The sequence below is a fragment of the Dermacentor andersoni genome, chromosome 6 (genome assembly GCF_023375885.2).
Source record: "Dermacentor andersoni chromosome 6, qqDerAnde1_hic_scaffold, whole genome shotgun sequence".
In the NCBI taxonomy this organism is placed as follows: Eukaryota; Metazoa; Arthropoda; class Arachnida; order Ixodida; family Ixodidae; genus Dermacentor; species Dermacentor andersoni.
This window is the reverse complement of record NC_092819.1, coordinates 176,407,344-176,425,975: the sequence shown is the minus strand read 5'-3', so window position 1 is coordinate 176,425,975 and position 18,632 is coordinate 176,407,344. Positions and strand designations below refer to the sequence as shown.

The 18,632-nt window shown below is 44.4% G+C and overlaps 2 protein-coding genes and 1 pseudogene across 3 annotated transcripts; 2 read left to right on the top strand and 1 right to left on the bottom strand.

Moving 5' to 3' along the window:
• Positions 1 to 3,601, top strand: LOC140219039 (putative nuclease HARBI1). Of its 2 annotated transcripts, XM_072288895.1 has the most exons (4): positions 1 to 833; positions 1,677 to 1,815; positions 2,326 to 2,397; positions 2,819 to 3,601. In XM_072288895.1, the coding sequence occupies exons 1-4, from the start codon at positions 486 to 488 to the stop codon at positions 3,334 to 3,336; spliced, it is 1,077 nt and encodes a 358-aa protein (XP_072144996.1). In that variant the 5' UTR covers positions 1 to 485; the 3' UTR covers positions 3,337 to 3,601. The 2 variants fall into 2 exon arrangements, with proteins under 2 accessions (XP_072144996.1, XP_072144997.1); XM_072288896.1 differs by lacking the exon at positions 2,326 to 2,397 and having other exon boundaries at positions 3 to 833.
• The window catches only part of LOC140219041 (uncharacterized), a 500,311-nt pseudogene that overhangs the window by 262,386 nt on the left and 219,293 nt on the right, over positions 1 to 18,632 (bottom strand).
• On the top strand, positions 10,030 to 14,080 carry LOC129382803 (uncharacterized). The gene is made up of 5 exons (XM_055066975.2): positions 10,030 to 10,282; positions 10,351 to 10,521; positions 10,582 to 10,652; positions 10,726 to 11,380; positions 11,449 to 14,080. Exons 1-4 carry the CDS (start codon positions 10,159 to 10,161, stop codon positions 11,116 to 11,118), a joined length of 759 nt encoding a protein of 252 aa, XP_054922950.2. The 5' UTR covers positions 10,030 to 10,158; the 3' UTR covers positions 11,119 to 11,380; positions 11,449 to 14,080.

The following is an 18,632-nucleotide window of genomic DNA, read 5'->3' as shown; positions in this document are numbered from 1 at the left end:
GGGGCCGTATTCTGTAGCGGTTCCTTTGGGAACCGGTTCCTTTGGGCTGTTGCCATTGGTCGGCGTTTCGTTGTCGTCATCCCTGGTGGGCGGGACGACAAATTTTGATGACGTCACACAGGTTGCCAATCTTCTGGAAAGGAACCGGTTCCCTGCTAGGAGAGGAACCGCGGAGAAGTGGTTCTCTCGAGGGTCGCGCGCGGGGGCGAGCATGATGTCGAGGGTTGCTAGGGCAACCGTGGCTGCCGGCTAACCTCGCGCCAGCTGACGAGCCGGCACCTAGACGAGACGAGACAGAGACGGCAATGGCGGCTCCTTTGGTTGTGTTGCTGGGGGGTGCCGAAAGACAACGACGCGACGCGTTCGGCATGGCCGAAGAAGAGTTTCGAAGGCATTTTAGGCTCTCCAAAGACATAGTGTGACGTCTTTGCGATGAGCTGGAAGGACATCTCGGACCTCAAAGATTTCGTGGTGTCGACATTACGATGAAAGTGCTGTGCGCGCTGCGGTTTTTTGCCACCGGGAGCTTTCAACAGTGCGTCGGGAATGAAGAAGCGATTGCACTGTCGCAGCCTTCGATCAGCCGGATCATTACAGCCGTCGCCAAGGCCATTACGGTTGTGGGCAAAGAAAAAGGATGGGTTAGATTCCCATCCACGGCGCAACAGAAAGCCGCCGTCAAGGAAGGCTTTCTTAGCCGTGGAAAAATTCCAGGAGTTCTAGGATGTGTGGACGGGAGTCTGATAGCCATCGTTCGCCCTAAGAAGCTCGGCCCCGGCGAAACGGAATCGTACTGGAGCCGTAAAGGGTATTACGCCCTCAACTGCATGGTCGTGAGTATTGTTCATTGACAAATATTTTCGATATGTGATTGCGCGAGTGCACGTTGTAAAAAACTTCGTTTCGTTATTTTTCATCAATTGCCGGTAATACTTGCGTTCCTATTCGAGAAAGTAGCGTTTGTGTTGTATGTGTAATGACGACTTTGATCTTGGCAATAGAACCCGGCCGCACTTTTTCAGTGCTCTCTAATCACAGTTGAATAGCCTTTTCGATGCTACAATGTAAACACATTACGCGCGACTTAAACCGGAATAGACGCCGTAGCAGTGAAGGGAGTCTTCGTCTGCGAGCGATCCTAACAGAAGACGAGCCCTTGGGATTCTTATTCGACGTAAAACTAAAGCATTGTGGCCAACAGACTGTAAACGTGAAAAGGAGCATCCCATCAATGAAAATGGTGTGAGGGAGAATGAGAATGTGTGGACACCCATTTGCTCTAGCTGTTAATACGGCACATGCTGCCACTTCCGCGTTCTTTCGCTTGTAATAGGCACTTTGTCTGGAAAAACAAGAAAAAAACACAGGTGGCACTCTCTAGCAGAATCTTGTACAATATGGACGGAAGAAACCAAAGGAATTATTTTGCACATTGTGTTGTGACCGCACGCCATACATGAGCACATGTACACATGCCAACATTGCATTTGTAGATAACATTGTTATCATGCTGATGATTAGTTCAACTGCCTACTGCGTATGTTGATATCTCCTTTTCTGTAATTGTGTTGGCTGACTGAACAGTAACTGATTGGCAAGTAGTGTTGTAAGCAAAAGTTTGTGCCAGATATTTGTTGCAGTGGCATTGACACCTTCTCTTTGCTTTCTCTTACGAGGTGTGTGATGCAAAGCTGAATATCCTGGCAATTGACCCACGGTTTCCGGGATCGTGCCACGATTATTTCGTTTGGAGGCATTCTGCATTTCGCCGCCGCCTCACTCGTGGCCTGTTACTTCATGGAGAAGTCTTGCTTGGTAAGTGCACCTAAAGTAGCAGTGCTTCTTCCACATGTAAAACATACACAGTCAAATAGTTTTGCATCCTAGCAAGCTTTAAGAAAGCGTGATTTGCTAGAAATGTGTTGTGAATGTAGCAGTACCTAATGAACCTGCAGCGACTATCGAGAGAAACATGTCTCTCTTAGAAGGCAGATATTTTTACCAGCATGTATACAACAGCTGACATGTTATTCTGTTTATTTACTTATTAATTTCAATACACTGAATGCCACGTGGAGCGTTACAGGCAGGGGTGTAATTCTACAGAACACGTCGAAATGGCAGTTTTCAAGTATGATGGAAAAGGGTTGGTGACAATGGACTCGGGTAGCTGGTTCCTGGTCACTGTCCTTGGAACGAAGGAATAAGCGTGTGCGTGAAACTTTCGGCATCGACGTTAGTGATCGGTGTAGTATATATTGTAGAATAGTGCAAGTTGCGCTATTTTTCTTTGTGTCACAATGTCTGCAATTTTTTTTGTTGCAGCGACATGTGGTGCTGGAGTGATTATAAAGGATCAAACGGGTAGCTCGAGTTCGGGTACCTTCACGAGAAGAGGTACGAAAAGTAGAGTAAGGATCCCAGATACTGGCAGCATATTCGAGAGTAGACCTTAGAAGTGTTTTATAAAATAACACTTCTGAAGAGAGAAGAGCTAATTAGTTTTAGTGGAGGATGTACATTTAGGGAGAAGCAAATGGGATGAGCGGAGCAGAAAACCACGAGTATGAAATAAATATTACATGTCCAACTTAACCCGAGAATGAGATTTGCAGCCGAGACAACAGGTGAAATTGGGCTTTTCTTTAAAATGAGTCGAACTTTCTTTACAACTTTCTGGGAAGGTCAATGTTCGATAGATATTGCAACAATAAATCCAAGACCCGCTGCTGTTGTAAAAGGGCCCTGGCGTAGACTGTGTTCTTGCATTGTGCCTTAATGTATCCACGTTCGTTCACTGACGTGCAACACTTTACAGGGGACTCTGGGTACCCGCTAGAGCCATGGATCATGACTCCTGTGCCTGGTCACCCAAATCGCCTCACGGCAGAGGGGCGCTATAATGAGGCACACGCATCAATGCGAAATGCCGTTGAGCGGTGCATAGGAGTCGTCAAGAGCCGCTTCCGATGCCTGCAGAGGTATCGGGTGCTCCACTACTCGCCTCAGAAAGCAGCCACTATTGTTGCAGCTTGTGCAGCGCTGCATAACCTCTGCCTTGCAGCAGGCGTGCCTCTGCCAGACGACCCAGGTGACGACGGTGCACATGACGACAGCGCACAGGAGCCAGCCCAGGCACAAGTGCCGCTTCAAGTACAGGTGCCACCGCAGGCGCACCCTGTACAGCCTTCTCGAGCTTTGTTTCAAAGAGGCCGTGCGGTGCGTGAATCCATAGTTGGTGTGTTTCGGCTGCCCAGAAATTTGCGCATTGCCTACCTGCAAAGTGTGTGCCGGCGCATTCGCTGGCAAATGAGGTGGAGACATGTGCTGGTGTAACATGTTTTATGTTTATTATCATAAAAGTAAATAGGCCGTGCACTTCAACATAACACATTGCGTGTGCTCACATGTGGCTAATCATAGTATGCTGCATACTGCAGTAGTGGAAAGCACATGATTTGTCTATGTTGAGCATGACAGATACACATGCAGTGACAAATAACCATGTGCCATTATGTTACTCCTTTGCTTTGTTCACTGTGCTTTTGAATATTGTCTCGCCAGGGAATTTTCTTTAAATAAAGGTTATTTCCAAGGTGAATGGCAACCAATCTTGCATTGTTGAATATTGCTTTGCAATGCCTATTTTACTGTGCAGTATGCATTGTTCCAAAGCTGAAGATGTCTGTTCATGTGTGACACGCAAGAGCAGCATGAGTTACACAGCAACTGAAATGTCGTCAGCAATCTGTATAGCACATATTGAAACGTATAGCAACAAACGAGACATGTCAAGCACTTATTGGAGCAGGATTTCGTTAAATAGCAGACACTCATGCTTACTACTGCTTTGTTTAAACTCAAGAGTTGCTTCAACATTGCATTTCTTGCACACATGATTTCACATAATGCTCGTAATTGCTGCTTAACAAGGTGCAACAATATAAACAAAATCATGACAATGAAACATTTCTTTATTTATTCATTTTATTCATTGGGTACCTGCTTCGCCATTCAGGCATTACAGCAGGGAGGGTACAACTCATATAAATGAACACTCAGAATTACACTCATAAAGCATGGAAGAAATCATCATTTGAACAAATACAGACAGTGTCAGGTGGTAGAGTATTCCAGTCTCTTATAGTACGAACATAGAAAGAGTAGCGGAAAGCGTCACTTTTAACCCTCTATTGCATGGCGTCCCATATTTGGCACATACCGGTTACCATTCTTTTTCGCATGTGTGAGATTCCCAGTTGAGAATGTGATACCGTCAGAGTAAATCTCGTAGTTATGCGCACTTATTATGGGCAAGTGCTGCCATCTCTTGAGTGATACGCAAAACAGAGGTGAAGTAGATTTTGGGATGCGACGTGAAACTCGGAGGGGGCAAACACGAGCAATTGGTTTTTTTTTTCTCTGAAAAGTTCGACCGCAGAAACGTAGAAAAATTATTTTGGCATATTTTTTGGCCTCGCCAATTCAAGGCAGTTACTAGTTTTCTCAATTTTGCCTGCAACTACAGCAGAGAAACCGAAATCGGTGTGTGCCATATTTGGCATAGTATGAACTTGAAATACAACATATGGTAACGTGCTGCCATCTGTTCAATAGCCCGAAGCTGCAGGTCACTCTATCACAAGATGTAATTTTGACGATCGGTACGGTGAGGGCGAATTGTCTACCAAACAGCCGCCTGAAAAGTGAAAAGGAACTGAAATGTAAAGGAAGTGGTGCTTCAGAGGCACTCACAAGCGCGATAGATGACGTAGAGTTATCGTGTGTGCGTTGATACGACAACCGCGCCGTGACATTTCTGACGAGCTTTGATGGGAGAGATCTAGTCCAAAAGACTCAGCGCTGGTTTACCTCCGCCAAGGTGTTTCGCGAAATTGATTGCCCCAGCGTAGTAAAGGTCCATAACAGGCACATGGGTGGTGTCGACCTGCTGGACTCTCTGTTTGGACTTTACTGCATACATATCAGATGTCGAAGAAATGGCACTTTCGAATTTTTACGCCTATGCTAGACTTATCGGTACTAACAGCATGGGTATTGTACAGGAGGGTGCAGGAGCAGCTTAGGAGGAGACAAGTACTACCGCTGGCTCAATTAAAAGCAGAAATTGCAGAATGCCTTACCTCGCATAACAAGTGCCTACCCAACTAGCGACCAGGAAGGACTTCTAGTCAGGACATCGAATTCCATGTTCAAGTCAAAAAAGCACAGGGACCAGCGGCCGCAATGCCACCCAAAGACGACCGATCTGACCAAGTCAGCCACTGGCCAGAATTTGACGAGAAGAAACAAAGATGTAAGCGGCCACCTTGCACAAACAAGTCGTTGGTAAGATAGAAGAAGTGAAACATTCATCTGTGCCTGAACGCAGCAAACAACTGTTTCATTTCATTCCCCACATCACATTAAAAGGCCACCATCCGTGAAGCTTTGTTTTCCGCCCATGGCAGCAAGAGCGCTCAGCCATCTTCATGGTGTGCCATATTTGGCACAAAGCTTTATCTTTATTATTACAGTCATGTTTGTTCATTCAATCAATAATGAAAGCTGAAAAAATGACTTTCATAATTCATGCAATAGAGGGTCAAAAGGAATCTCACATATTTTTAATTTGTGATCTCGCCTTTTAGAAACATGTGGGCGGCTGAAAATACAATTACCTGGCTATCCCCGTATTAGAGTGGTATATGTTGTGAAGAAATTTTAATCTGAGATTTCGGCGACGGTGTTCAAGAAGATGCCAATTTAATGCTTTTTTGCTTTCTGTCATGCTAAGCATCCTGTCATAATTGCCAAGGACAAACCGAACTGCCCTGTTCTGCACTTTTTCTAGTTTATCTAAAAGTTCTGTAGCATATGGATCCCAGCAAACACACGCATACTCCAGTGTACTGCGCACATGTGTGAAATACAGTTGCTCCCTAAGTTTCTGTGGCAAGCTACTAAAGTTACGTTTCAAAAAATCTAATGCTCCGACAGCCTTGTTCGTAACATGAGTAACGTGTCTGTTCCACCTTAGATCAGCAGAAAAAAATACATCTAAGTATTTATATTCTGACACTTGTTCAAGAGTAGCATTATTTATAGTGTTACGATTGCTGTCGTATGAGCGCTTCCAGGTAAAGGTGACGTGGACACTCTTTCTCATTCAGTGACATTTTCCATTTTTCACACCATATGGCAATCAAATCCAAATCGTGTTGTAGTGCTTGTTGGTCAGATTCGCTGTTGATGACCCTATATACTATACAGTCATCTGCAAACATTGTAAATATTTATTTATTTATTTACATGTACCTTACAGGCCTTCGAGAAGGTATAGTGTAAATGGGGAAATACGGTAACATATTAGTATGGAATCGGGAAAGAAATAAACTGCAGCATAATGAAAGGAGTACGCACAGAACATGGAAAATTATTACATTAGCAAATACAATATGTAGAGCAATAACAATAAATGGTAAACAACAACATAATAGCATAATAACATTGTAAACATTTTTGCATGTTATACAGTAGTAAGTATTGTAAAGAAATTGGGACCACTGAAATTCTTTAACTTGTAGAAAAAATGCAAGAAAATTACAAAAGACATGACGTGTTTAGACGGTTGAAACGGCATATTGATCGTTTAGCAGATTGCGAAATGCAGTGTGTTTATATTGGCATGCAATGGTATCTGGTAGTGCGTTCCATAAACGGACCGCACGGGGCAAAGTTGAAAAATTAAAAGCGTGTGTGTTGCCATAAATCGCGACAGCGCGTCGACTTGGCGTTGACCTATTGAAACCCATGCGCTGATGTTCACCTCTTCGTCGGGCTCGAAGAACGGCGGGCAGACTCCGATGGCGCTCGCCCTTCCAACTAGGGAGAGGACGCGCCCTCGCGGTCCGGGCAGGCTGCCTCCTCCGGTTCCTCTGTGATTAACACGTTTGTTAGAATATGGTGCGCAAAAGCTCCGTCAACGAGTGTGCTTACCTGCTTTCGGCGTGCAAGGCGGCTGCATCACGGCGGGCGTTATACACATCTTTCTTCCACACGCCGCGCCATTGGGCTGCAGTTTTCACTGCCGGGCCCTCAGCATTCAGCAAGGCAGTCACTGGCTGCCAGAGCTCCTCCTTGCGCGCCGCCGTCAGCTGTTGACCCAGCACACACGACGCCTTCGCAAGGTAGGGGTGCTCTTCAACAAATGACACGAGTATATCGCGCGGCCTCGCTCAAACATGAGGACCCAGTTTCGGATTCGGCGCGCAAACTGGCAAGTCCAAAACGTAAACAAAGCGAGGCAACTTGTTTGCATAACGTATGGCACACCACCTAGCGACTAAATAAGAAAACAACACAAATAAAATTCAAACTCCCAGTAGCGGTCTGCGCCGCAAGCTCACATTTATTACTGAAAATATATTTGCAAGTGTTCTATACAAACCAATGTTTTTTTATCAAACCAGCAACATCCTTCAATTGCTATACCGTCCCCTAAGTACAAACAAAAATGATGACGTGATCTTCCGGCAGACCGCCGCTCGTTGATTGGTTCCCCTCACGCCTCCCCGTTCCACTCTTTCTCCGAGTGACGTAATCCAGACGTAACAGCCAAAGGGAACCGGTTCCCAAAGGAACCGCTACAGAATACGGCCCCAGAGCAACACGTGTGAGCGTTCAAAACCATAACAACGCCGCCATTGTGGCCCAAAAGGCGTGGCCATACAACAAAAAAAATAAAAAAGCAGCAAAAAAATGAGAGCCTACTACGTCATTTCCGCCACACTTTTCTCCTAGCGCGCGGAGGGGGTAGGGCCTCTCCTTAGTTTCCTTCCTCCGTGGCGGCGCCCTTCCCATAGAGAGGGGTGATCCTCTTTCGCGTGACTGCCGCTAGGGCAATACAGAGCGCTGCGGCCCGGGGCGCCGTGTGCATTTCCGCGGAGACTGCGCAGAGAAGGCAGCGAGTCCGGCTAGACAGCGCCTGGGCGCCGCATGTTCACAGTGTATTTTGCTGCAGATTGTTGCGTGTGCTGCTTATTTATAACTGCTGTGGGCTGACGAACATGCCTTCAACTTCAAAGAAAAAAACTCAGAGGTGGTGCTTCGTGCCAGGGTGCGATTCCGGATATAAATCTTGTTCGGAAAAAGTGTCCCTTTTCCGTGCGCCGACTTGCCAAGAACTGTTTTTGAAGTGGACGCGTGCCATTCCAAGGGCCGACAAACCGCTGCAGGAGAATTCAGCTGTTTGTGCAAAGCACTTTGACACAAGGTATGTAGTTCTAGCATTTTAGCGTATGTATAGCCGGCCAAATCTTTAGCTAGCTCACCTAAATTCTGTTGTTTTTTACGCTTTCCAGCGCGTTCCGATGGAACGAACTTGCGGAACGGTCTATGGTAACTCGTGCTCACAAAGCTCGCGAAGATAGTACAGTCATTTGTTAGGTGCTGGCGCACAGCAAGTCCCCGCTCGCGCACGCTAGTTAGAGATTTGGGCGGCTATACCTTACCGCTTTTAAAACACGTGGTACAAGCACAAACAATGCCCTACAGCTGAAGTACGAGCTTATGGCGTGTTGCACATATTTCATTTTTATTCGCATTCTGATGACTGGAGTCCTTCCAAGCGCTGATTCATACCATCTTTCATCTCTCTTGGCAGGTACATCCAAAGAGAGTTCCGACACACTGTGAACGGCATTGAGGTCGTAATACCGCGCGACGTTCCGGTTTTAAGAGACGATGCAGTGCCGACCCTGTTTCCGAATCTGCCGAAGTACATTTCAAAAACGTTGCCAAAGGAAAGAAAGAGGCGGGGAAGTGGTTCACGAAATTCTGTACCTCCGAAGAAGACGCGCACAGAACTAGAAGCATCAGCATGCTCGCAGGAAGATGGGACAGCAGATGTGGAGGAAGCGGCCGGAGATGCACCTACCTAGCACTTTATTTATGACTTGCGACACCCATCAGAACGCTGGTGTATCCAAACATTCAGGAGCAAAAATGCAGTTTCCTACCAAACAGCAGAATATGTGAGCAGCGAGATTCCACCTGTTATTTTTCAGAAAATTGTTTTGTTCGAACTGCAGGAAGAAAAAGCGCCTGTGAAGTGCAGCATTTTCCTCTCAGGCTTCTTGCGTTGTCGACGTGACATTCAGTCCAAAGTAGAAGCGCAGGAAGTACTCTTCTGTACAGCGAATCTCCGAGTTTGTTGTGGTGTAGGGAAGATGCAAGAGTTCCAGCAAGTGAACCTGTCCGATGTCACGAAATCAATAGGTCTAAGTCTGCATGCCAGTTCCTGCGATGGATCTGTTTCACAGGGTATGTTGTTCTCTGTATTCAATTAAATGTTCATGTTACAGGCACTCTAATGCAATGAGTAATTGCAATGACGTTTTTATGTGGGCTAATATTTTTTCAGGTGTATCCATTCATTCTGCCCAACAGTGCTCTGCTTGCAAGAGAGTAAGAAAAGTTGCATTGATGCGCATGCTACGACTAAAGAATAAAGCACGTCGGCCACTTCTGCACACTGCAAGAAAAAGACTCAGATATGCTGTGCGTACCTTGAGACGCCGAAACAAGAAGGTACAGGTCCTGCGTAGTAACCTTGAAAGGCTCCAAGAAGAAAGTTCTGCAACAGAGGCGACTGTCCTTGAAAAAAAGGTAGCGCCTGTTCATTCTGTTTTGGTTATCTATACCCAACACTCTTTCTAAATAAAATTTTTTCCTTTTCTAGATCTGTCAGCTCCCCAAAAAACAGCAGAATGCTGTGCGAACCTGCTTTGAAGCCTCCAAACGACGGTCCCTCCATGGGTACAAATATTGTAAAGAGTGGCTTTTAGAGTGCATTATTCTCAGAATGAAGAGCCCTCGTTTATATGAGCATTTGAGGTGCCACCAAATCCTAGCACTCCCCAGTCGTGCTTGCCTACAGAAATGTATAAAGGTTTGTGCCATTGTGTTTCAATTTAATGCAGAAGCTACTAAAGTTCTTTTTTACGTTTACAGGCATTCAAAGCCTCGTATGGTTTCAACCGCAAGCTCCTTGACTGTGTAAAAGAAAAGGTGAAAGATCTAAACAACCCACAACGGCATGGCGGCTTAGTGGTGGACGAGATAAAACTTTCTAGTCATCTTGACCTGAAGTCATCGATGGACATTAAAGGCTTTGTCGATTTGGGGCTATTTACTGAGAAGCAGGACAAGCACACAAAGGCCAATCACGGCCTCGTTGTAATGTTTCAACCATTTGTGGGAAAATGGACACAGATTATAGGTAAGTATCACTCATCATATTTGTAATTTGTTTTATTAAATTTGTGGCTTTTGTCGCACTTACTACAGGTGTCTTTGCACCGAGAAAGAATGTGAAGGCTGCAGTGCTGACCAAGATCATCTTGGAGGCTACAATTCTTTGCGAGCAGGCTGGACTTTACGTAGACTACATCTGCTGTGATGGCGCGGCTTGGAATCGTGCAATGTGGCACAACATGGGCATTCATGGAAGCTGTAAAGGTGTGCGGTGTAAGGTGGTACACCCGTGTGACAAGGACAGATTTTTGCACTTTCTTTCAGACTTCCCGCATCTCGCCAAGTGTGTGCGGAATGCCATGATGAAAAGTGGCTTCAACACGCACATAGGCCGGGTATGAATGAACATATTTTTTTCTTGGACGCTGGTGGTGTCAAGTTCACCTAAAAATATTTTTCATGTTGTAGGTCCACTGGGATCATGTTGCAACCACCTGGAAAATTGACAGCAGCACCGTTGCCCTGAGAGTCGCACCAAAACTAACGCGGTCACATATATACCCGAATGGGTTTGAGAAAATGCGGGTGCATTTAGCATTTCATGTCTTCAGCACTCCTGTACTGCATGCCATGGACTTCTACAAGAAGAAGATTGAAGATCAGTACCCCAATCTGGAGCCTACGAGGAATTTTATTAATATGATGGCAGACCTCATTGAGGCAATTACGTCAAGATTTCCAGCAGAGGCATTAAGGTATGTACAGCGCAGTTGTTCCCTATGTACTTTATCACAGAAAATGAATTCAAGTGTACTATTTTGTACCGTTACAGGCCGAGCAGTCCAAAAGAAGCTGCGCTAGATGCAATGCTTGAGTTCCTGGACAAATGGGAGGCCTATGCAAAGGGCCTTGGCTTCCTCAGCAGAAGTACATCGGAAGGTCTACGTGTTTCAATACATTCCACAAAGGCCCTCCTGAAGTACTTAACCGAAAAGGTCGGCTTCAGATACCTGATGACGTCGCACCTGAGCCAAGACTGCCTTGAGCGCTCGTTTGGGATAGTACGGCAGGCAAGCGGTGCAAATGATCACCCCACCCCAGCTCAGTTCATCCTTATCATCAGGTACTTGTATATCTTTGGCTGTAAAAATAATTTTGCTGAACTGCTTCCTATAATTTCAACATTTGCAGGTGCTTGAGCTTTTACAGTCTTGCAAAGAGCCCTAGAGGTGGAAGCGTGTCGCCAGGACTTCTGGACTCCCTTCTTTCTGCGGAAGAGGCACTCCTGGAAAATGAGCAACAAGATGATATATTACCCATGGAGGCTGTTGAAGTGGCCGTGGACCATGTGGACTATGTTGAAAAACGAAGCGATGCTCGCTTGGTATACTACATTGCAGGCTACGTGGCCAGGAAGCGTGTGCTCTCAACTAGCTGTGCAGCATGCAGGGATGCCTGCCTTGTGCCGAGGGACTGTGTCCCAAAATAACTCCCAGCTGATGCCTCCAAAGAGTGGGACTTGGGTGGGCTTCTCTACCCGTCGGAGTCATTGTATCATCTGATTCAAGCTCTTGAAAGCAGGCTAACACATGAATTTTGCAGAACGCGTCTGCATTCTAAAGCTGCCTTCAGCATACCCAAGAAAGTGAGTACAAATGTGCCACAAATTGGTTGTGTGGAGCATTGCCTGGCACTTACAGAATCGGTGGTCAGGTTTTTCTGCCTTACCAGAATACACTTTCATTTGAAGAGCCTCAACCAGGAAATGGATGAGAAAAAAGGCAAAAGAACGAAGCCTTGCGTGATGTGAAATAAGCAGCAGAATTGGAAGTACATTCTGCAGTATGCAATAAAGTTTGCTCGTCCAGAAACATGTTGCTTTTGTTTATCTGGTTTTTGAATTGCAGTGAGAATGAAATGACTCCAGGACGTTGCACTACAAGGTATGTCATGGTTTAATGCTGATTTGGCAGGTGTAAACGAACTTCAACGCTTTCGTACATAATAACGCCCACAACTAAAAAAAAAAAAAAAAAAACGGGTGGCGAGAATGAACATTCCGGGGGATCCTAGCAGTTATCGCGTTGACCTCGGAGAAAAAAAAAAAGTTGCATATAAATCGTGCAAAGAGCATTCTACGATAGATAAGCTCCCCGCTGATTTGGTGGCTATAATATGGAATTTCTAAAATGCGTGCTCGCTTTCTGCCAGCAGAAAACTCTGTTGTGTTACCCCATATTCGAAAACCGCATGATAACCGTAGCGCAATACCATCTTTGCGATGTCTAAGGGACTGCTGTATTAGCTACAATTTCTAAAACTCGATTAAATGCTTTTCCACTACAGCATTCCCTCTAAACACGCAGCGGACGGCCGCGCGTGCTGACGGCGCCCCTGACAACAGCGCCGCCCCGCGGCATTCACGCGAACGGGGGTCAGGTTTTCCTGGCCGGTCATCACACCTCCCCTATCTAGACACCATAACTACGGTGGACGCAACCGGCTGCCTTCATAAACGTCAGCTGGCAGCCGCTTCACTTGGGCACGACACCACTTCCAGAATGGCAGGCTTACGTCCGTTGCCCTTTCAGGTTAGTTACCTGAAAGGTGCTGCTTGCGTTAAATCCAGTAATTATTGCTTGTTGGTGGTGTCGTGCCCACGAGACCTGAATGATGTGTTCAAACAGTTCTTGGCTCTTGCGTGTGAAATATGTTATGCCTTGTCTACTATAACACTGATGCTGTCGGGAGACGTTGAAACTAATCCTGGACCAATGACTAAGGCTCAAGAAGAAGCTTTTGCTGCTGCACTAGAGGCTATTAGGAAATTAGAAGCGCACTCACACTTGCTTTCTCAGCTAACTAGTGTCAAAGCCAGTAATACGGCAGTTATAAGCAAGTTTCAAAAGCTAGAAAACGAGCAGGTAACACTACTCGCTGAACTAAATATTTCGAAACAAGAACAGGAGGCCGCTGAAGGGGAAATCAAGCTGCTGAACGCCAAGATCGCCGCGCTGGTCGATACTCCCGCATCCGGAAATTCTGCTGTTACAACAGCAGGCGCTGATATCCTTCGCGGTGTGTCTGATCGATTGGCCACAATTTCTTCACGGTGCGATGACACTGAGAATAGAATGCGACGCTCAAACCTGCTCTTATTTAACATAGCGGACTACGAAAAAGAGGACTGGGCTGCGTCGGAGCAGAAAATTGACAATTTCTGTGCCGGAAAACTTGACTTAAGCCTATCAAGCACGCACTTCGAAAGGGTGCATAAATTAGGCAAGCACGCCGATAACAAAACGAGACCAATCATAGCAAAACTGACCTTTTATAAGGATAAAGAACGCATCTTGTCAGCTGCACGAAAACTTAAGGGCTCCGGATTTTCGATACGAGAAGACTTCTCCCCAGCTACACGAGAAGCAAGAAGAAAACTGATCAAATTCGCGAAGGAAAAACAAAAAAAAATATTTCAAGCTCAGCGTCGACAGAATGCGCATAGATGACACAACCTACGTGTACGACGGCGTCACTAGCACAGTAGTGCAGCTGAGCAGATAGCTGAAGCATAGCACTCGAACCCATCACTGCCAGCAGTCACCAGAACCTCGGATCATGCCGTCACTATCAATATCATTTACTAATATTCGAAGCCTGGTGCGCAAGCTCGGTCAAGTCTCTTCTTTCATAGACGATACAGGTTCTGACATTATCATCTTCACGGAAACATGGCTCCATCCTGACATTTCAGACAATGAAATAAGTCCCATACATACCACGTATAATATTTACCGATGCGATCGCACTAATAAACGAGGTGGAGGCGTACTTATAGGCGTTAGGAAGACGGTAACATCTTATTTGATTCCGACAGTAACCTAGAAATTGTCTGGGTTGCGTGCATGACTCGTTTTGAAAAGTTATTGATAGGTTGCTGTTATCGTCCTCCAGACTCAAGTGTGTTGTTTGTTAGCGACCTACGAAACAGCATAACTCACGCCATTAGGGCTTGTCCGGCTGAAAGTATTTTTCTTTTCGGCGACTTTAATCTTCCCTCCATAAACTGGAAGCAGTTGTCATCCACCTGCCGACTTTCCTCAGACTTCATTGCCTTAACATTAGATTTCAACCTGTCACAGATCTTAAGTCAACCCACTCCTGATTCCAATATACTAGATCTAGTATTGACAATGGTCCCTAATACTGTTGAAAAAATAACATATTTAGATGGTTTCAGTGACCATAAATTAATGCAATTAAACCTTAAAGTACCGTCCCGTTTTCCTGGTACCACAACTAAGATAATTCGTGACTATAACAGAGGAAACTACAGTGTTATTAACGCTGAACTTGAAACATTTCTTGTTAGTGTACTACTTCCTTGTTTCAGTAACCGAACAGTTCAAGATAACTGGGATTTGTTCAAAAACAAGCTAATAACACTGGTTAATCAACATGTTCCGTTAATTAAAATAACAAATGATAAACGGAATCCGTGGTTCACTAAGTCACTTAACCAACTGAGAAATAAAAAGAAACGATTGTACGCGTCCGCAAAACGCGCGTCCACTCCAATATCTTGGAAAAAATACACCGACTTCTTGAAAAGCTACTGCTCCAGAGTACGCGCTGCCCGAGATAAGTACTTTTCGCACGATTTGCCATCCCTGCTCACAACTAACACAAAAAAATTTTGGGAATCAGTGTGTCCGGAGCGACAGGACGGCAACATCATTTTGCATGATAACGACCACATTCCCATTCCAGATTATGACTGTCCAAACGCGTTCAATTCATTCTTTTCATCAGTATACACCACAGAAAACGATTCAAACGTGCCTGAGGTAGCTGATCTTGACTACCCTTTCTTACAGCCCATCGACATTACTGTCGACGACATCGCATTCATTATAAATAATCTGAAAGTGTCCACATCAGCAGGCATTGAGGACATAAACTCAAAAATACTCAATAACACGATATCAGTCTCGAGTAAAATATTATCAAATATATTCCGACAATCGCTATCGACAGGAACGCTTCCCCAAGACTGGAAATCGCGAAGGTCATTCCCATCTTTAAATCTGGCAATAGAAATTCACCACTAAACTACAGACCCATTTCACTTACTTCCATCTGCTGTAAGATGCTAGAGCATATAATCACCTCCCATATTTACAATCATTTAGCGAATAACTTTTTCTTCACAAACCAGCATGGATTTAGGAAGTGTATATCGTGCGACACGCAACTATTTGAGTTCACGACTGAATTACATTTTAATCTGGACAAAAACCTGCAAACTGACTGCATGTTCTTAGGTTTTTCAAAAGCCTTTGATCGCGTAGCTCACTGCCGACTAATTTCTAAACTGTCTTCGTTGTCCTTAGATTCACTAACGCTATCTTGGATTCGGAACTTTCTCACCAATCGGCAGCAGTTCACCGTGGTTAATAATTTTTCCTCCCCGCTCTCTTACGTGTCTTCTGGTGTGCCACAGGGCAGTGTCCTCGGTCCACTACTTTTTCTTATATATATTAACGACTTACCGAATAACATTTCTTCTCATGTGCGGATCTTTGCTGACGATTGTATAGTTTACCGAGAAATTGCTAGTACTGATGACCACGTAAAAAATCAAAATGATCTTGACCTTATTAGCAGTTGGTGTAGGAGACCTGGCTAATGTCGCTTAATCCAGATAAATGTAAAGTAATGTCTTTCACTCGCAAACATTTCCTTTCCGACTTCTCATACTATATTAATAACAATCCTGTGTCTGTAGTTACTTCTTTCAAATACCTAGGCGTAACCCTGACAACAAACCTTTCCTGGACTACACATACAAACAATATCTGCGGAAATGCCTCCCGATCCTTGGGATATTTACGCCGGAACCTCCGTAAGACGCCGACAAATATCCGCAAATTAGCCACCTTACATTTGTTCGCCCTAAACTTGAATTTGCTTCTTCAATATGGTCCCCTCATTACATTTATTTAACCACTATGCTAGAATCGGTTCAGAATAGAGCCGCTCGATTTATTTCACAAAATTACAACTGGAACGAAAGTATAACGCAAATTAAAAACAATCTATCAATTCCTTCTTTGACCACTCGTCGTGATGTAGCACTTATATTGCTGTTTCAGAAATACGTTTACGGACCAAGGCCATCACCAATAGCTCTGCAAGTTTCTCCATTCACCTCACGAAGATTGCATAATCAAATTTCTTTCACGCGCATCTACGGCAAAACAGACGCTTTTAACTCATCTGCGCTTGCACGTGTCATCCGCTTGTGGAACGACCTTCCCGATATCCTAGTAGCTGAAGCTAACAAAGAAAAATTCCTTCACGACATAAACATTCATTTCTTTCAAAAAAAAAACTTCTTGTCTTTGTTGCTTCTTACAAAAACGGAGAGCGAGAAAAAAAAGTGAAATTAGACAATGCCTGCACGATTCTAGTGAAAGGTTAATAATATAACACAGAGGTAGTGCAAGAAAGCCAGCAACGAACTTTACTGGTTTAATTGTGAGGCCTTCTACATCAGAGTTGGAATTATTTCTTAAGGACATGAGAACGGTAAAAACTTCTGATGGATCTGTTGCGCTAATAAATATTGAGCTGGTTGTTTTATCTGAAATAACAGAACACGCATCTGCGTTATATTTTGCTGTTACTTGCTCGGTGAAGAAGTTGTTAAAGCAATCGGCTAATAGTACGCCTGATTTTGGTGACCCGTCGATAATCAATTCGCCAATGTCATTTGATACATTTCTATGGTTAATTACCTCATTTATTGCACGCCAAATTAGCTTTGAACTATTCTTGCTTCCAGCTAAAATTACCGAGTAATAGTCACGCTTGGCTTTGCGCAAGTCATTATTTAATTTATTCCTAAACTGCTTAAACACAACGTAATCATTAGGATTTCTGGTTACCAAAAAACTGTGGTACAGGTGATCTTTTCTTAAAATCATTTTGAAAAGGCTAGGTGAAACCCGTGGTTTCTTAATTTTTTGGCGTGATTGTCTCGTTTTTAATGGGAAATTTAAGTGATAAAGCACTTTAAGTTTATCAATGAACGCATTATAAGCCTCATCCACTGAACGATAGTTGAGACGTTGTGTCCATGGTGTCTCACTTATCAGTCGCCTGAATGATTGTAGTGTGTTATCAGTAATTGCCCGAAAGGTTACCGGTCTGCTTCGAACAGGTGCAGGTTGATGCTTTTCTATTGTTATAAAAATAGGACAATGATCGCTTAGATCACAAGAGAGTGTACCCGAAGATTTTACAGTGATATCTATACTAAGAATAAACAAGTCAATAATGCTTGACGAAGAGACCGTGATTCTCGTTGGAGATGTGATGGTGTTGGTGAATCCATTGGATTCAATGGCCGTAAGAAATTCTACTGAATCAGCGTTCACTTCGTTTAGATTAATATTAAAGTCGCCGCCGAGCAATAGGGTGTAATTATTTTGTGAACACTAATTAAGAAGAACATTCAAAAATTTGAAAAGGGTGTTACGGTTTCCACCAGGGGGCCTGTAAAAAACATAAAGAATGTAAGTGTTGTGTTGTAGCACGAGAGCTTCATAGTCATTGGTTATAACCGTAAATTGTGGAATGATGCTACACTTCAAAGAATACCTAACATAAATAGCTACTCCTCCTTCGCGGGAAGGCCCATTTAGGAAAAAGGTGGCGTACGATGTTAATTTGAGTAGGTCTGCTTCATGCTCACACCACGTTTCGGTGAATAACAAACAATCAAACGTCAATGCAAGGTTACCTAAAAAGCTTTCAATCTGATTGCGCTTATTTTTCATTGAACAAATATTAAAATGCACCGCGGAAAAAGAATTGTTAGCGTTCGCACTGTTGCTGATGTCGCATGGCGTGACCCGATCGTAATAATTTACAGCAGCCATGACGAAAAGAACAGACACAGCACTGGGAGTGGCAGAGAAGTAATAATTTGTAGACAAAGGGCAAGGGAACACGCAAGTGCTTCACATGTAAAACTGAAATGGATTAACGTGATGGCTTCGCAACTGGGGGGTGTATATGGCTACACAAAATACAAGTACACACTCTCGGTTGCGCAAACAAGAACAGACCAGAGCGGCCGCAGTTAGCTTCACGTCACATAATGATAAGAACGGTACAAAACAGCCCTGAAGGTACATTATCTTAAGCATGCGCCGACATTCTGGCAAGATCCTCGCTTCGTAGAATCTTAATGCAAGGTGCATTATCAGAGTGCCGGGCAAAGATCTTTCCATTGCGCACCCACACATACTTCGAGTTTACTTCGCGCTTATGAGCAGTTGCTTGGCCTAACAGGCGTTTCAAAGATG